Source organism: Hibiscus syriacus, unplaced genomic scaffold (assembly GCF_006381635.1).
Source record: "Hibiscus syriacus cultivar Baekdansim isolate YM2019G1 unplaced genomic scaffold, ASM638163v2 tig00110694_pilon, whole genome shotgun sequence".
Taxonomy (NCBI): domain Eukaryota; kingdom Viridiplantae; phylum Streptophyta; class Magnoliopsida; order Malvales; family Malvaceae; genus Hibiscus; species Hibiscus syriacus.
Window position 1 is genome coordinate 1344532 of NW_024062828.1, and position 17433 is coordinate 1361964.

The 17433-nt window shown below is 35.9% G+C and overlaps 2 protein-coding genes across 2 annotated transcripts; both read left to right on the forward strand.

The window, feature by feature from the left end:
* Positions 1-389: 389 nt before the first annotated feature.
* LOC120138571 (serine/threonine-protein kinase STY13-like) lies at positions 390-13002 on the forward strand. The gene is made up of 8 exons (XM_039154027.1): positions 390-498; positions 4238-4376; positions 4584-4674; positions 5600-5641; positions 5806-6001; positions 11583-11685; positions 11763-11940; positions 12333-13002. Exons 1-8 carry the CDS (start codon positions 390-392, stop codon positions 12645-12647), a joined length of 1173 nt encoding a protein of 390 aa, XP_039009958.1. The 3' UTR covers positions 12648-13002.
* Positions 13003-14636: 1634 nt separating this feature from the next.
* Positions 14637-17433, forward strand: LOC120138543 (CRM-domain containing factor CFM9, mitochondrial-like). The gene is made up of 4 exons (XM_039154005.1): positions 14637-14790; positions 15006-15291; positions 15638-16039; positions 16155-17433. Exons 1-4 carry the CDS (start codon positions 14717-14719, stop codon positions 17208-17210), a joined length of 1818 nt encoding a protein of 605 aa, XP_039009936.1. The 5' UTR covers positions 14637-14716; the 3' UTR covers positions 17211-17433.

The following is a 17433-nucleotide window of genomic DNA, read 5'->3' on the forward strand; positions in this document are numbered from 1 at the left end:
TGATTTTGATTCCCTTTTGAAAAGATAGAAAAACAACTAGCAGATAGCTCATGATACATTTTTGGTTGCGGAATTGTTATGATTGCCTGAACTTCTTGATTGTTATCAAGTAGTCTATTGTAGGAAGTAAGACAATGGATGTAGGGTGGATAAAAAAAATGCAATATGCAACATTAAATCATATGATATGCAAATGAAATAAATAAAATGCATCTATTATAATAGCACATGCAAAACGTTGCATGACTCCAACTTTGATGCTTGATTTTTTGTGGCCTCAAATGTTTTCCATGCCTGAATGTACTTATGTTTGATGGCATCCCTGAATTTTTTGTCAGACATTACTTCATTCTTCATCAGTAGACGTTGCTGTCTTTTGCCTTTCGTCGATGGGGACTAACTATGCTAGTTACCTTCAAGAAGCATCTACAGTTCTTAATGCCTTTCATCAGTACCCGCTTATCATGGTTCTTCATGGTGGCTGGCTTTTGATAGCAGGTAAAAAGCAGATTTGATCCCAAAAAAAATGGGGGGGGGGGGGGGCACACCCAAATATGTTTTCTAAAGCTGCTTTCATCAGTACCCGCTTATCATGGTTCTTCATGGTGGCTGGCTTTTGATAGCAGGTAAAAAGCAGATTTGATCCCAAAAAAATGGGGGGGGGGGGGGGGCACACCCAAATATGTTTTCTAAAGCTGTTTGTGAGATGGGATTTGCCTCGGCATTGAAGGTAATCTTTCTTTTTTCTGGTTAACATGTATACCAACCCTCAAATTAGAATAACATAGCTTAGACGAAGTCAGAATATCAACCTTAAACTATAAACCCTAAACCATAAACTAAAGCTCAAATGAGAGAGAAATTGAGTGGCAGAGTTGAAGCCTTGTACATACAAGCGTCGTTGAGATTAACATTGCTCACAATGTGCTTTTGATAAGTAAAGGTTGTTCTCAAGCATAGTATACATCCACATTATGTAATGTTAGGCTACATTTTAACAACTTTTTTTGTTATTATTTTCATAGTGTATTAAAGATCCAGATATGCTCTAACAAAAGTTTTAAATTTTACATTCTTTTAACCAAACGTCCGTAAAAAAAAATATAGATGTTCACATCGAAAATAGTTCCGCATTGAAACATGTCCCAGGCCCAATTCCAAAACAGAAGCAAACTCAAACCAAAAACGAAAACGTTACCAAAAGTACTCCCACAATTACTATATATATATAACAAATACTACAAAATAGAATAGGTGCTTTAGTATTCAAGGCTTTAATGTTGATCCATATTTGTTAATGAAGTTATTACTTCAACAAAGACACATTTTTCTTCTGGGTTTAATTCAAGTATAGAAATATAAACAATAGACAAGAATAAATTTATAAATCCATGCATCTATATATGGACGGAACTAGAAAGTTATTAAGTGGGTCAAAATATTTTTTTTATTTCTTAGAAATATAACTTTTTCATGAGGGGATCACCGTAAAATTTATTTTATTTATTTTCTAAAAATATATATTTTTTTAGTATTAATTAACTTTAAAAAAAATTAATTGGCATGCACCAAAGCTTCTACTAGCCCCTGTCTAGTTCCGCAACTGCATCTATATTATAAAACATTAATCATAAATTAAGCTAACGTAATGAAATTTTAAATCCTTAAATAATATTTAAGATTTAAGTTTTTTACATTATGAACAAAGCAAATTAAGTTAGGAGTGGTGGATGCATGTATATTTCAGGGTGGGCACGTGCCCACTTTGAATTCGAATTTTTTTTATATTTGTTGTTTATTTTTCTGATGGTATCTATCCTAAAATTTTATTGGTGTTTACTCCATGTAAAAAAATTCTATTATTAATACATATGTGCTCACCCTGAAAAATATTTCTGAATATGCCTCTACCTTAATGAACTTTTATAATAATTTATCTGAATTAATTTATTAATAAATCAAATATTAATGATTATAAAAATATTATCATATATATATATATTAATTATTAAACAGACAGTAACAATTTCTCTAGTTTTTTTTCGGCAAAATAATTTTAATAATATCTAACAAGACTAATCCAAATTGTAAGTCTTATTAAAAACCTCTCTAATCTCAAATAAAGGAAAAGAGTAGATACAATTCAAACAAACCAAAACTTGCAACAAAATACAAACTAACGATCCAAAAAAACCAAATAGATTAAATATGGAACAAGCTTCAACACTTGTCGCAACCACCACTCATAAACAACATAACGAAGAATCAACAATGCACTTATATACCAGCAATCACACCTGTAATTGAGATAACACTATAAACCGATTACCACCAAACTCTAAAACTACTTCTTTTTCGACACCCCAAAATATGTCGACCATTCGGCCATCTTAATAGAGGACCTCAAAATCAGAACGAAAAGAACAAGTTGATCTGTTAACTGACCATCGATTTCTAATAAAGATGACCACCATTCGATATGATGATCATATTATATAAAACTCTCTCACCCTCAAAATTTTGAAATTATATAAAACTCCAAAGAATCTAACCCTACCAAGAGAGAGATAGTGCATGGAGGTACACTATCTCTATCCACGGGCACATGTTGCGTCTAAATTATTATTATTTAAGATTCAATAATTACTTTAACATATTAAAAACCGATTTATATTAATATTTATATAGGATTTTCGTTGACATTTAAGTTTTAAATTTTATCTAATATAACTTTTTATAAAAAAAATTCGATGATATCTCATTTTTTCTTGATATATAATGTTGACATGTATAAATTCTGCATATTAAATACACACGTAACCATTAATTAAACAATGTTTAAGAAGATAATTATTATTCCCACTTGATAGTTAACATAATTCTGAAGAAAAAAACTAAACATCGAAAATCTAAATTCCTTCTTCCCTTAAATAATAGGGTAAAGTACAACAATGGTCCCCTGAGTATAGGGTGTTGTTGTATTGAGTCTCCCGATTATTAAAAATTACAAAATGATACACCTACTATAGGGAGTTGATTTGTTGATTCCCTCGACTATCAAAAGTTACAAAATGGTCACTCCACTACTCATTATGTTTTCAAACTCATCATCTTCTGTTAAAAAATTGACAACAGTTTGAGCTGGACGTTAACCTACTGACTAAGATATGATAAAATATGTTTTCATAATCTCAAACGACTATCATATCTCAGTCAGCATGTTAACGTTCAGCTTAGACAACCTTTAATTTATCAATGGATTTGGGGCATAATGAATAGTCGAGTGACTATTTTATAACTATTAATAGTAGAGTGACTCAACAAAACAACTCTATATAGTTGGATGACCATTTTATAACTTTTAATAGTCAGACTCAACAAAGTAGTATCCTATAGTTGAGGGATGATTTGTGTATTTTACCCCAAATAATATTAAATTTCTAATTTAATCAGGAATTATTATAGTCTTTCTCATCAGAATCTCGTGAACATTATAAGCAAAGTGAAATCTTCTTTTTCAATGTTTGGGTTTATGATCTGTATAAACTATTTTCTTGCAAAGAAACCACTGTTTATAGAAATGGAAAATCCAAGAATGAACAATAAAAATCAGTGTTGTTTAAGGCAAGACTTGCAAAAAAAATAGTCAAGGAAATCAAAGGAAAATTGTATAGAACAGCTTTCAATGCACTTGCATAACCTTCAGCTATTAAATACTTGTCTCTGTCTCTTCTCAATAGCCAGCGGCCAGTTCTCTCATCCAGCATTAACTCTCCTAGTCCCCACAATATTTCTTCTTTTAAATTCCTTTACCTTAACTATTTTTTTTTGGCTTACTCAGCTAACTTCCCATTAAAAAAACTTATTTGTGTCTTTAAAATTATTTTTTGTGTCAGTGCTTGATTGTTTGCTGAAGGGTTTTTTCTATTTCTCTGTTCCCTCTCTGGGTTTATGTATTTCTTTTTATCTATAGTATAAACTTTATTGTATTAAATTTATGTTTGTTGCGGGTTGTCTGCTAAGAACATGTGGGACTTTATTCCTTGCCTCCCGTTAAAGGGCAGTTCTTGATGGATTTTTGGATCTGCAATCCCTGATTGTTAGGATGGTTTTGCTATTTTAAAACTGGGAAAAAAAAGTAAAAAATCAGACTTTGGGTTCTTTAATGTAGGCAAAGGCAGCCCTTGTTGTTGGGATGGTTTTGTTTGTTCAATTCTTGTTTTAAAAAAAGGGTGATTTCTAATAATAGGGTCTTCAAATGAATTTTTTGCAACTCAAGAGTTCAATTTAGATGCTAAGTGGTTGATTGATCCTCAGCAGCTTTTTGTTGGTCCTAAGATTGGTGAAGGTGCTCATGCTAAAGTATATGAGGGAAGGTAAGTCATTTTTTCTTTGGATTCTACTTCATCCAGTTTGACCTTTTGATCAATTGTGAAGAACATAAAGCTTATGTTTTTTAATGAATCCCATCCTTCAAAAACACTAAATGTGTAATTATTTTGTAGGCTGGATATATTTGATTATTGGTGCCTATTATTGTATAGTAGTTATCTCATGTATTTTAATCCATTTGATGCATTTAGGTACAGGAACCAGAATGTTGCTATCAAAGTTGTTAGAAAAGGGGAAACCCCTGAAGAGATTGCAAGGAGAGAAGGCAGGTTTGCAAGGGAAGTTGCAATCAGGGAATCAAAAAGCGGAGCGCAACCGCAATAGCGCCCGCTATTTCGCGGTAGCGTCGCCGTCCGAAACTGCTAATCGGAAAAATTGTGGTGGGTGGCGGAATCACAACAATAACAGTCTTTCGCGGCCACAATTTAGCATCTAACGGAAAATAACGTCGATAACGGGACTCTATTCCCGTTATCCACAAGTTTTCACATAAAAGAAACCCACTGCCATAGCTTGCTCTCATCATCAAAATAGAACAAATATTAAAGAGAGAAAAAAGCAAGCAACGCCAGAGAAAGTGAGTGAGCCTCTTACCAATGGCTGAGAGTTGGTCGATAAGCAAATGAGTCTTCGTTTTATGCTCATTCATCTTCTTCTTCACTTGTTGAAGATGGTATGTACTGTCACTTTCCTCCATTTTTTGAAGCTCTAATTTGCATTGCTTTTGGGATTTTCTAATTTTTCTTTTGTTTTGGTGCTCTCTGCATGTGTTTGCTGATGAGGATTGTTGGAGTGTTGTCGTGGAGAAGAAGACAAAGGCTTAGTCTAGGTCAAGGAAATGATTTGGGCCCGGGGTTCAATTTGGGTATTTAAATTTTTGGGTTGTTAAAGCAATGGACCGTTTATAATTTGGTTTTGATGCTATTTTTTGGTGTATGGATCTTGGATTTTAAATTAGATTAAGAATTCAATTAAAAAAATGTGGTAAACTTGTTACCGTTTATAAGTTAGAAGCATATGTTGTTACCTTAAAATGTATGATGGAAAAATGGGTCATCAAGTTTAATTATTATATTTTAGGATAAATTGTGCGAATTTTAAAAAAATTCACGACCGCGACGTGACCGCGATCGCATCCGTTATGTCCGCAACCGCGATAAACGCGACGCGACTGAAAACGTGACCGTGAACGTTATTTAAATCCCTGGTTGCAATGTTATCCAGAGTTCAACATAAAAATCTAGTTAAGGTTTTTTTTAATCATCATATATGCCACTAGTTTCTAGTTGCTGAATTATGTTTCTTTTGTGGATATTGTTGGTATCGATAATGAATATCGGCTAATCATGACATTTTAGGTTATAACTAGTGGAAATAGGCTCATATCTTAGCAGAGATTTCATTTGTTTTCATTTTATTGGAGCTTGCAAGGAGCCTATGATGGTCATAGTAACTGAGCTCTTATTAGGTGCGACATTGCGTAAATTCCTTCTGAGTTTGCGGCCAAAGTGCTTGGACACACGTGTAGCGATTGGCTTCGCACTTGATATCGCTCGTGCAATGGAATGCTTACACTCCCATGGGATCATTCACCGGGACCTGAAACCTGGTATGACTAGTGTGTTAAAAGTTTCAAAGTTTGGTAACCAACTTTGGAAAATGTTTTTTCAAAGTTTGGTAAATGTTTCTTTGAAAAATGTTTTTCAAAGTTTGGTAAAATTTTGGTAGATGTTTGTCGAAAATAGGAATGGGTAAATTCACTTTAGTCATTGCACTTTAGGGTATTTTCAAAGATTAGTCCCTAAGTTTCTACTATAAATACCCTTACCCATTTAGCTTCAAAATATCCAAAATCATTTCTTTCTCCCAATACTAGAGAGTTTTCTTGTGAGTAGTGAGTGTTTTGTAAACACCTATAAATTTTCTCTCTTAGTAAAAGATCTGCAGCAGTCCGGAGACGTAAGCACAATTGGCTGAACTCCGTTATCAATTTCGGGTATTATTTTTCTGCTTTTATTTCGTATTCTCACTAATCTGACTATATGGAAATTACTTGTACTCGGTTTATTTTCCTAACAACTGGTATCAGAGCTTTTGGTTGTGAATTTTGTCAAATTTTCTGCGAGGTTACTATTCATTACTATTCACGTGAATAGTGAATTTTTTGAATAGTGAAATTCGGTCTGCGATACGAGTTTGTCAACGGTGGTGTTCTAATACACGGTGATTCGCAATAATTGTCAGAAACGATCCAAACGAAGCCAGATTCGAGTGGGAGCAATGGCTGCAGACGAAGGGAAGGTGAAAATTGAAAAGTTCGATGGTGCGGACTTTGGCTTTTGGAAGATGCAGATTGAAGATTTTTTGTACCAGAAAAATTTATATCAATCTCTCTCAGGAAAGCAACCAGAGGGCATGAAGGATGAAGATTGGGCTCTTCTCGACAGACAAGCCCTCGGAGTTATCCGACTGACGTTATCCCGCAATGTTGCTTTTAACATAGCAAAGGAAAAGACCACGGTCTTATGGCGGCTCTCTCCAGTATGTACGAGAAGCCATCGGCCTCAAACAAAGTTCATTGATGAGGCGATTATTCAATTGCGGATGGGGAAGGGGCATCGGTGGCACAACACCTAAATGAACTCAACACAATCACAACCCAGTTGAGTTCAGTGGAAATTGAGTTCGATGATGAAGTTCGAGCTTTAATTCTCTTATAATCTCTACCAGACAGTTGGAATGCTACTGTTACAGCAGTCAGCAGTTCGTCGGGAAACAGCAAATTAAATTCGACGATATTCGGGATCTGTATTGAGTGAAGAAATTCGACGAAGAGAATCGGGTGAAGCATCAACCTCCTCAGCCTTGCACACGGAGTCTAGAGGGAGGACTTCAGAAAGAAATTCAAATCGTGGCAGATCAAATCCAGAAGGGGCAAATCAAGAACAGGAAATAAAGATTTTACCTGTTATAATTGCGGCAAGAAGGGTCACTTCAAAAGAGATTGCCGAGCACCGAAGAAAAATACCGGTGCACAGGAATCTGCCAACATGACGGAGGAGACAGGTGATGCCATGATTTTAAGCGTCAAGTCCGATGAATCATGGATCTTGGATTCAGGGGCATCTTTCCACTCCACCCCATGCCGAGAAATCATGGAGAACTATGTCAGTGGTGATTTTGGGAAGGTTCATCTAGCTGATGATGAAACCTTGAAGATCGTCGGAAAAGGAGACATCCGACTAAAGCTGCCAAACCATACCACCTGGAAGCTGACAGGAGTGAGACATATTCCTGGCCTCAAAAGAAATCTGATTTCTGTTGGACAGCTTGATGGAGAAGGATATAGTACAACTTTTTCAGGCTGTGAATGGAAGATTACCAAAGGAGCACTCGTCATTGCTCGTGGTAAGAAGACCGATACTCTCTATGTAACCTCAAATTTAGAGAATATCATTGCAGTAGCAGATGCTGATGGAAAATCAAACCTATGACACCAAAGGCTCGGCCATATGAGCAAGAAAGGAATTAAGATACTTCTGTCAAAAGGGAAGCTGCCGGATCTAAAGAATGTAGATGTCAGACTATGCGAGGATTGCATCTTTGGAAAACAAAAGAAAGTCAGTTTTACAAAGATTGGCAAGACTCCAAGGCAGAAAGGTTAGAATTGGTTCATACTGATGTATGGGGACCATCCCCTGTTCCATCTTGCAGGCTCACTATATTATGTCACCTTCATCGATGATTCAACAAGGAAGGTGTGGGTTTATTTTCTGAAGAAGAATCAGAAGTCTTTGATACCTTCAGAAAATGGAAGGCCATGGTGGAAAATGAGACTAGTTTGAAAGTCAAGCGGTTGAGGTCTGACAATGGAAAAGAGTACAGAGACAGTAGTTTCAGAGATTTATGTGCAAACAATGGGATCAAGATGGAGACAACAGTTCCCATAACACCGCAGCAGAATGGCGTAGTAGAGCGCATGAACAGAACTCTGAATGAACGTGCCAAAAGCATGAGGATACATGCCGGATTGCCCAAATTTCTATGGGCTGAAGCTATCAACACTGCAACTTACCTGATCAACCGTGGGGCCCTCAGTTCCTTTAGATGGCGGAATACCAGAGGAAGCTTGGAGCAAGAAAGAAATAAACCTTCACACTTAAGGTGTTTGGTTGTTTTCTTATGTACACATAAACTCTGCTGAAAGAAGTAAACTTGATGCCAAGTCCAACAAATGCGTCTTTGTTGGTTACGGTGGTGATGAGTTTGGTTACCGGTTTTGGGACTACGAAAATCGAAAGATCATCAGAAGCAGAGACGTTATTTTCAATGATAATGTGATGTACAAAGATAGGTCAACCGCAGAATCAAGTAATACCGAAGCTGAAACAAAGGAATTTGCTGAGTTCGAGGAGATTTCTGGAAATGATGTTCAGATCAATCCTGAAGCAGTTCAAGAAGAACCACACACACCAGAACTGAGACGTTCCTCCAGAATTCCTAAAACCAACCCAACGATATTCGCCTTCTTTGCACTATTTGTTGCTGACTGACAATGGTGAACCAGAGTGCTATGATGAAGCAATGCAAGTGGAGGATTCAGTCAAGTGGGAGTCTTCCATGAAAGATGAGATGGACTCGCTTATGTCAAATCAGACATGGGAATTAGCTGAATTACCACCAGGCAAGAAAACGCTCCATAACAAGTGGATTTACAGGATCAAAGAAGAGCACGATGGGAGCAAACGCTATAAAGCAAGATTGGTTGTCAAAGGTTTTCAACAAAAAGAAGGTATTGATTATAATGAAATTTTCTCTCCAGTCGTGAAGCTATCTACAATCAGACTGGTGTTGAAAATTGTAGCTGCAGAGAATTTACATCTTGAGCAGTTAGATGTAAAGACAGCTTTCCTTCATGGTGATTTGGAGGAAGAAATCTATATGAGGCAGCCAGAAGGCTTCATAGAGGCAGACAAGAAAAACCTGGTATGTAGGTTGAAGAAGAGCTTGTATGGTTTAAAACAAGCTCCTAGACAGTGGTACAAGAAGTTCGATAGTTTTCATGAGTAGCAGTGGTTTTACCAGATGCCAAGCAGATCATTGTTGCTACATCAAGAGGTTCGACAATAGCTTCATTATTTTATTGTTGTATGTTGATGACATGCTCGTTGCAGGCTCAGACATGCAAGAGATTATAAACTTGAAGCAAAAATTGTCAAAGCAGTTTGCTATGAATGATCTGGGCGCTGCAAAGCAGATTCTTGGGATGAGGATCAAGAGAGACACAAAGTTAGGGACTTTGATATTATCACAGGCTGAGTACATCAACAAAGTACTCTTCAGGTTCAACATGCAAGATGTTGAACCAGTAAGTACACCTTTAGGTGTTCATTTCAGACTCTCCAAAGAACAATCACCAAAGACGGAGGAAGAACGTGCACACATGGTGAAGGTGCCGTACGCCTCAGCAATTGGAAGTTTGATGTATGCCATGGTTTGTACCAGACCAGATATTGCTCAAGCAGTGGGAGCTGTTAGTAGGTACATGAATAATCCGGGCAAGGTACACTGGGAAGCAGTCAAATGGATCCTCAGATATCTGCGGGGTACCACAAACAAAGCACTTTGTTTCAAAGGTGGAGATACGATACTGACAGGCTATGTAGATGCTGACTTAGCCGGAAATGTTGACATCAGAAGGAGCACTACTGGGTATGTCTATACTCTAGGAGGAACCGCAGTGAGTTGGGTTTCTCAACTACAGAAGATAATTGCTCTCTCCACAACTGAAGCAGAATATGTCGCTGTTACGGAAGCTAGCAAGGAGATGGTTTAGCTCCAAAGTTTTTGGAAGAGTTAGGCAAGAAACAAGAAAACAATGTCTTGTATTGCGACAGTCAAAGTGCTATCCATCTAGCAAGGAATCCGTCTTTTCATTCCAGGACAAAGCACATGTTCAGCTTCAGTGGCATGCTAGAATAACAAGGCCAGACATGTTGTTGCATTGATCGAGGTGTGAAGACATATTAAAATCAGTATTCAAGTGGGAGATTGTTAAAGTTTCAAAGTTTGGCAACCAACTTTGGAAAATGTTTTTCAAAGTTGGTAATGTTTCTTTGAAAAATGTTTTTCAAAGTTTGGTAAATTTTGGTAGATGTTTGTTGAAAATAGGAATGCGTAAATTCACTTTAGTCATTGCACTTTAGGGTATTTTCAAAGATTAGTCCCTAAGTTTCTACTATAAATACCCTTACCCATTTAGCTTCAAAATCATCCAAAATCATTTCTTTCTCCCAATACTAGAGAGTTTTCTTGTGAGTAGTGAGTGTTTTGTAAACACCTGTAAATTTTCTCTCTTAGTAAAAGATCTGCAGCAGTCCGGAGACGTAAGCACAATTGGCTGAACTCCGTTATCAATTTCGGGTATTATTTTTCCACTTTTATTTCGTATTCTCACTAATCTGACTATAGGGAAATTACTTGTACTCGGTTTATTTTCCTAACATAGTGTGTTAATAAGCCTGAATTAGTAGCATTCTTAGAAAAGGTTGGAAACTTACATGTATAATATAATTGCATTTTGTCTTTTTATATCCCTAAGATTTGGTGTTTATATTATAGCTTCCCCCCCCCCCCTAATATTACTGTAATCCTACTCATAAAAAAGGCAAATGGAATCCACAATAACCAACGGCGTGTTGCAATATATGTTATCTAACATAAAGAATTTACTGCTGATGAGTTGTTCTTCTGTGTCTTTGTTAAAATTCAGCTCCTGGGGCCACTGATAATTACTCAAGTTTATGCCTAAAGATGGATAATTTGTTCTGGATATTCATCTTGGTTAAAATGGATTCTTTTTACTTGAATACCGGTGTGCAGACCGAAAGTATATTGATAAATTTGTGACTAAAAATGTAAGACGAATATCCGGAACTATTGGTGCATTGATCATTTGACATTTTGGGGTTTTGCATAATATTGCTTATTGACATCCTGGCTCTTTTGACCAATGCTTTCATTGGGCAGTTTGGAGCTGTTAGATGAATTGAATTAGTTATTTATGCTTTCAATAACAATTTATCTGGAAATAAATGAAAGTAGTAACAGTCTTTAATGAACTTTATGCAATATTGTGTGGTCACCTCTTATAGGTTTGCATGATCCTGATAAATTCTTTTCTAATGCAGAGAACTTGATCTTAACCGAGGACCAGAAAACAGTTAAGCTAGCAGATTTCGGTTTAGCTAGGGAAGAGTCATTAACCGAAATGATGACTGCTGAAGTAATGCAGTGATATCTTTAAAACTTTTAATTGTTTTTTCTCCCCTCATGATTTTGGGTTTTCTCCGATGTTTGAGATGCCGAAGCCTTTACATATGTAAACAGCTTTATAGCACAGTCACGTTAAGGCAAGGAGAGAAGAAGCATTACAATCATAAGGTGGATGCCTACAGCTTTGCTATTGTTTTGTGGGAACTCATCCATAACAAGTTGCCTTTTGAAGGCATGTCAAATTTACAAGCAGCATATGCAGCTGCTTTTAAGGTAATGATTTTAAGCCTTTTTATTGCAGTAATTTTTCAGATCGATGATTTCTTGTGTATATTCTTGTCGGCCTGCCTTTGAGAAGCTCTCCTGACGCATTTCAAATATCCGCAACCCATCGTCCTGCCTTTTTTGTAGGATTCCATGCACCATGATTAACACCCTTAAGCTAGTATATTATGGATGAGAATTTTACCGACCACTGTTGAACCCCGAGTAGTTATACCTTCTCATATACATTTGAGTCATGATGCTAGAGTAGCATGCATATTGAAACCTGTAAAAATTTCATTTTCGCCAAGAATAAACTCATATACAATTATGTTATTCTAGTGAAACTAAGGAGCTCTGATATTGTCATTGTGGTTTAAGTTTTAACTATGTAGTTTCAGAATGTGAGGCCTAGTGCCAAGGACCTTCCAGAAGATTTGGCGTCAATTGTGACATCATGTTGGCAAGAAGATCCGAATACTCGCCCCAATTTCAGCCAGATCATACAAATGTTATTACACTATCTCTCGACCATTTCACCACCAGAGCCTGTGATGCCTCCTAAGAGAACAACTTCGGCGAATGCTGTATTGCCACCTGAGTCTCCCGGTACAAGTTCATTGATGGCTGCAAGATATGATGTAGCGGAAACTACGAAAGCGACCAAGGAAGACCGACCTAGAAGTTTCTTCTTATGCTTTAACCAGTGTTACTGAATCTCTCGAAGACACAAGTTCGTTTTCGAAGATAACGTTAACTGATATTTAGGGGAGTTCAATAAGGTAACTAGTCTGGGATATTAGAAATAACACAAGCTAATCAGTTATAACTTGTATATGACAGAAAGCTGTGTGGTATCCTATGTGTCTGTTAGCTTTACATATTGATTGCATGAATTTTAGAATCCTTAAGATGGATCAACAAACTCATGGGGTTTAAAGGTTGCTGTGATGGAAATGTCAATGTGTATAAGGTGCATCCAAACGCCTTTGCTTCTGGTTTCTTCTCTAGAATTTGCACACTTGTACACGGGTGTTCGGGTTCAATTCGAATACGTGTTTGACACGAGTATATTTAATTGTTTTACATGATTTTTTTACATGTTGAACCATATTTGATATGAGTATGTTTTATTACTTCAGTGATTAAAGGATTTGTTGATCTTTGAAGTTCTTTCTTTCTCTAGGGAATGGGAGGTGAATTTTGAGCCTTTTCCATAATCTTGAACTCTATGGTTGGGAAATATCTCATCTCAATACATTGTTTTCTGGAAAAAAAATTCATCTTAACATGGAACACTAATTATTGTATTAAATAATAATTTTAAAATAACTTTATATTGACAATTATTCTTATAGTATATTTAAGGGTAAAATATACAAATGGTCCTCTGATTATAGGACGTTACTTTGTTTTCTCTCTCAACTATTAAAAGTTATAAAATGATCCCCTGACTATAGGTTATTGTTTTGTTAAACCTATTAACTATGAAAAGTTACAAAATGATCACCTGACTATTTATATATTCCAAACTCGTCTTTTTCTGTTAAAAATTGACAACTATTTTAGCTGAACGTTAACATGTTGACCGAGATATGATAAAATTATATTTTAATGATATCTATTGGCACCATTGTTGTTTTCAAGTACTGGTTCAACGACATAATATTTTAAGCATTGACTCGAAGACATAATGTAAACGAAGAGTCAATCTACAAAATACAACTCAAACGATTTTGGAATCAGAGTTTATCATATCTCAGTAAACAGGTTAACTTCCAGCTCAGATGAGCATTATTTTTTTAACGAAAAATGATGAGTTTGGAACATATAGATAGTCATATAACTATTTTGTAATTTTTAATAGTCAATAAAATAGTATCTTATAGATAAAAAATTATTTTATAATTTTTAATAGTTAAAAAATTCAATAAAAAAACGCCTTATAAATTATCATTTATGTATTTTTCTCTATATTTAATCTATAAAAAATATACTCGGTCAATAAACCACGTCGTAAAGGGGATTATCGAGATTATATCCAACAATATATTAATTGTTGCTCCTCTCGTTCAGTCACTTAAGTTTTATCGTGTTCTATTTTGATCAATAACTTTTAAAAGCTTTCAATTTTATCGCTTAGCTTCCGAATTTTATTTTTTGTCGTCTAATTCTTAGTTGTGTAATGAAAATAAAAAAAAGATACATTTTGGGTAATTTTATTTATGAACTTGACCTAATATTTCACTTTTTTATGACAATTGACTAGCATTCTTCTCTATCGTTATTTGCTATTGTTAGCCACTGTTTGCAACATAATTGATACTAATTTATTTTTTTCTCTATTTTTATTTTTCTCAAAATAAAATTAAAACTCAAACTAAAGCTTAATATTATCTTGGTTCAATCTATATTTTTCATTGTATGATCGTCGTAAAATCAAGATATATTACTTTTCTTCTCTTTCTCGACCTTGTCATAATTTAAATATGAAAAAACCATTCCAGTAAAATTAATCAAATAAGTCTAAAATTCTAAGTTTATAAGGAAAGTTTCATAGACTTTTTACATAAATTATCCCAAAAATTGAAGTAAAATCAGATGTTTTTAAAGTTTGGTGAAGAAAATAAATAAGGTCAAAGTTTATAGACTAAAATATAGTTTACCCAAAAGAGAAACCCCAAACCCTGGAAACTCCTCACCATTAACCATTCTTTTTCGCCGAAATACCATGGAATCGAAGCAGTGAAGAACAAAAACAAGAGGCCTTTTATTGACGGATTAAATGTTTGCTGCTAGGAATCTTCAAAAACATTGCTTGAAGATTCTGTCTTCTCTGTTGCAATCAAATTCCCACAGGTTCGCTTATCCTTTTATTTTTTATGAGATAAAATCAAACTCTGGTAATCGTTTTTCTTTTTTGCTTTTTTAGCTCCCGTCAATCAAGCCTTTACTCTATTAGAGCTTGGTTCTTCAGTTTCCATTTCCATTAGAACTGAGTATTTGATTAGTTTTTTTTCCTCATTCACTTGGACTTTTATTCGTTTGAGCATTTTATTTTAATGAAAATGTAGGAATGTTGTGGCGTTTAAGGAAACTACTCCCACACTAGTCTCAAGCAATTTGATACGAATAGATGGATGTTTTGGAGATAATTTTGCATCAGTTCCTTCCTTTACTAATCCCTTTAATGGATGCTGTCGTATGATGTCGACTTCAAGAGGGAGGAGTATGCGAAGCAAGGTTGAAAGACGAATGCAGAAAGAGTCTGGTAAGACAGCTAGAGAAATCCGGAGGGCTAAGAAAATTAAGAAGAAGCTTATGACTGATGAAGAGAGGCTTATTTACAACCTTAAAAGGGTAAGTTATTGTGCCATTGATAACTGACAATGAACAAATGAACTATTTCTTGCTTTGATTTGTTTGTTTGATGCTTGCCTGTAGCATATCGTAATTGATTTAATGTAAAGGAAGTTTTAATGTTTTAACTCTTTTTTGAGGTTAAACAATCATTCAGACAGAGAGTTTGAGTGTTCTATCGTGTTATTTTTATTGTTACTAGAGTAAGAATGGTGCTTTGCTGTTGAAAACTGGCAAATTTTAGCTGTAAAAAATGAGTTCCGAGTTATGATAGTTTGCTCGGTTTGTCTATTTTTGGCTTTCTGAATATAGTTTGATCAACATATGATTTGTATAACCAACACAGGCTAAGAAGAAAGTGGCATTACTATTACAAAAACTCAAGAAGTATGAGCTGCCAGAGCTGCCGCCTTCTGTGCATGATCCAGAGCTATTCACCCCTGAGCAGCTTCAAGCATTTAAGAAGATAGGATTCAGAAACAAAAATTATGTTCCGGTCGGAGTCCGTGGGGTCTTTGGAGGTGTTGTCCAAAATATGCATCTCCATTGGAAGTTTCATGAGACAGTGCAAGTCTGTTGTGATAACTTACCCAAAGAAAAGATCAAGGAAATGGCAACCATGCTTGCAAGACTGAGCGGTGGAATTGTCATTAACATACATAATGTAAAAACAATTATCATGTTCCGTGGAAGAAACTATCGCCAACCGAAAAATCTGATTCCCATCAATACCCTTACTAAAAGGAAGGTAAATGGTTTGCTATGGTCCTTAGTACACTATCATTTGCATCAGTATTGTATCTGGAGTAGGCTTTCTATACGGGAAAAGGTGTTTAATTATATATTCCTTACCATAAATGCAGGCATTGTTTAAGGCCAGATTTGAACAAGCTCTTGAAGCTCAGAAGCTAAACATAAAGAAGATAGAACAAGAACTTCGGCGGAAAGGTCTTAACCCTGAAGATCCAGTCGCAATGGCCAGTATTCAGAGAGTTGCTTCGACATTCTTCAATGCAATTGATGAGAAGGAAGGCAGCCCATATGTCTTTCGTGGTGACCAGTCACCTACGGCAGAACCTAAGACAACCTTTTTGGCACGTGAAGAAGCTCCTGCAGAGAGCGACCAGGAGGAGCTAGATAGATTCATAGCTGAGATTGAGGATGCAGCTGATCGAGAATGGGCTGAAGGGGAAGAAGAAGAAAAGGAAGAGATTGGGAGAATTAGATACTTGAATAGACAAGAATTTGGTGGAAGGCCTGGGAGATTTGATAACCTTGGAAATGATTACTCTGATGATGAGGTTAGAGGGTCAAGGGGTTGGAAAGATACACGTGGAAACAAGAAGACTGCTGGTAGTGATGATGAATATGAAGAGAATTTTGCGGATGCTGCTGAATTGGATCAGGTTAATGCTGGTGATGTGAGTGAGGTCGAAAGTGATGATGACAACGATTCTGAAGAAGTTTTTGAGATCAAGAGATCTATGGTACAAAAAAGGAAGCAAGATAAGGTTGGAAGGTGGAACAGCAATGCAGGTGTAAGGAGAAACACTGGAGGTAGTTATAGGCAAGCAATAGCAGAAGAAGATTCTGAGATAGAAAGTATGTTGGGTGACCTTGACAATGCAATGCTAGAATCTGATGCTGAGAAAGATCACGATTTCAGAGCATCAAATTATAGTAAAAATTTCAGGAGCAGCAGTGATGAAGAGGATGAATTTTATACCACGAAGGGAAACAAGGGAAGTGAGAAAAATAGGGTCGAATATTATGAGAGTGATTATTCTTATGCAGATAATGCTTATGGGAAGCTGGATAGGATTGATAGAGGCAATAATGCTGGTTTGAAGAAAAACTTAGATGCTGAATTTAGTAAAACTATCGCCAAGGAAGCCGACGATGATGTTTTTAGTGACTAATTTGGAATCTGAGGAACCAAACACTAAGAAATTCTCCAGTTTGATGAGCTGAGATGTGATTCAAGGACTTACTGTAAATGTGTCCTTTTGATTAAAGGACACAAGACAAGTAGTGGAAAGTGGGGAACCCGTATATCGTGATCCAAAACAGGATCTGAATTATGCAAGTTATTATTGGTACGATAATTCATATTGTCTGATTAAAACCCCCTTTGTTTCTTTG

Excerpts from the sequence above, each read along its gene's own strand:
- LOC120138571 (XM_039154027.1), top strand. The coding sequence starts at position 390 with ATGGGGACTAACTATGCTAGTTACCTTCAAGAAGCATCTACAGTTCTT. Across the intron at positions 11,686-11,762 it reads ATGACTGCTGAAGTAATGCA|CCTTTACATATGTAAACAGC; the intron begins GTGATATCTTTA and ends GAGATGCCGAAG. Across the intron at positions 11,941-12,332 it reads CATATGCAGCTGCTTTTAAG|AATGTGAGGCCTAGTGCCAA; the intron begins GTAATGATTTTA and ends ATGTAGTTTCAG.
- LOC120138543 (XM_039154005.1), top strand. The coding sequence starts at position 14,717 with ATGTTTGCTGCTAGGAATCTTCAAAAACATTGCTTGAAGATTCTGTCT. Across the intron at positions 15,292-15,637 it reads TTATTTACAACCTTAAAAGG|GCTAAGAAGAAAGTGGCATT; the intron begins GTAAGTTATTGT and ends TAACCAACACAG. Across the intron at positions 16,040-16,154 it reads ATACCCTTACTAAAAGGAAG|GCATTGTTTAAGGCCAGATT; the intron begins GTAAATGGTTTG and ends CCATAAATGCAG.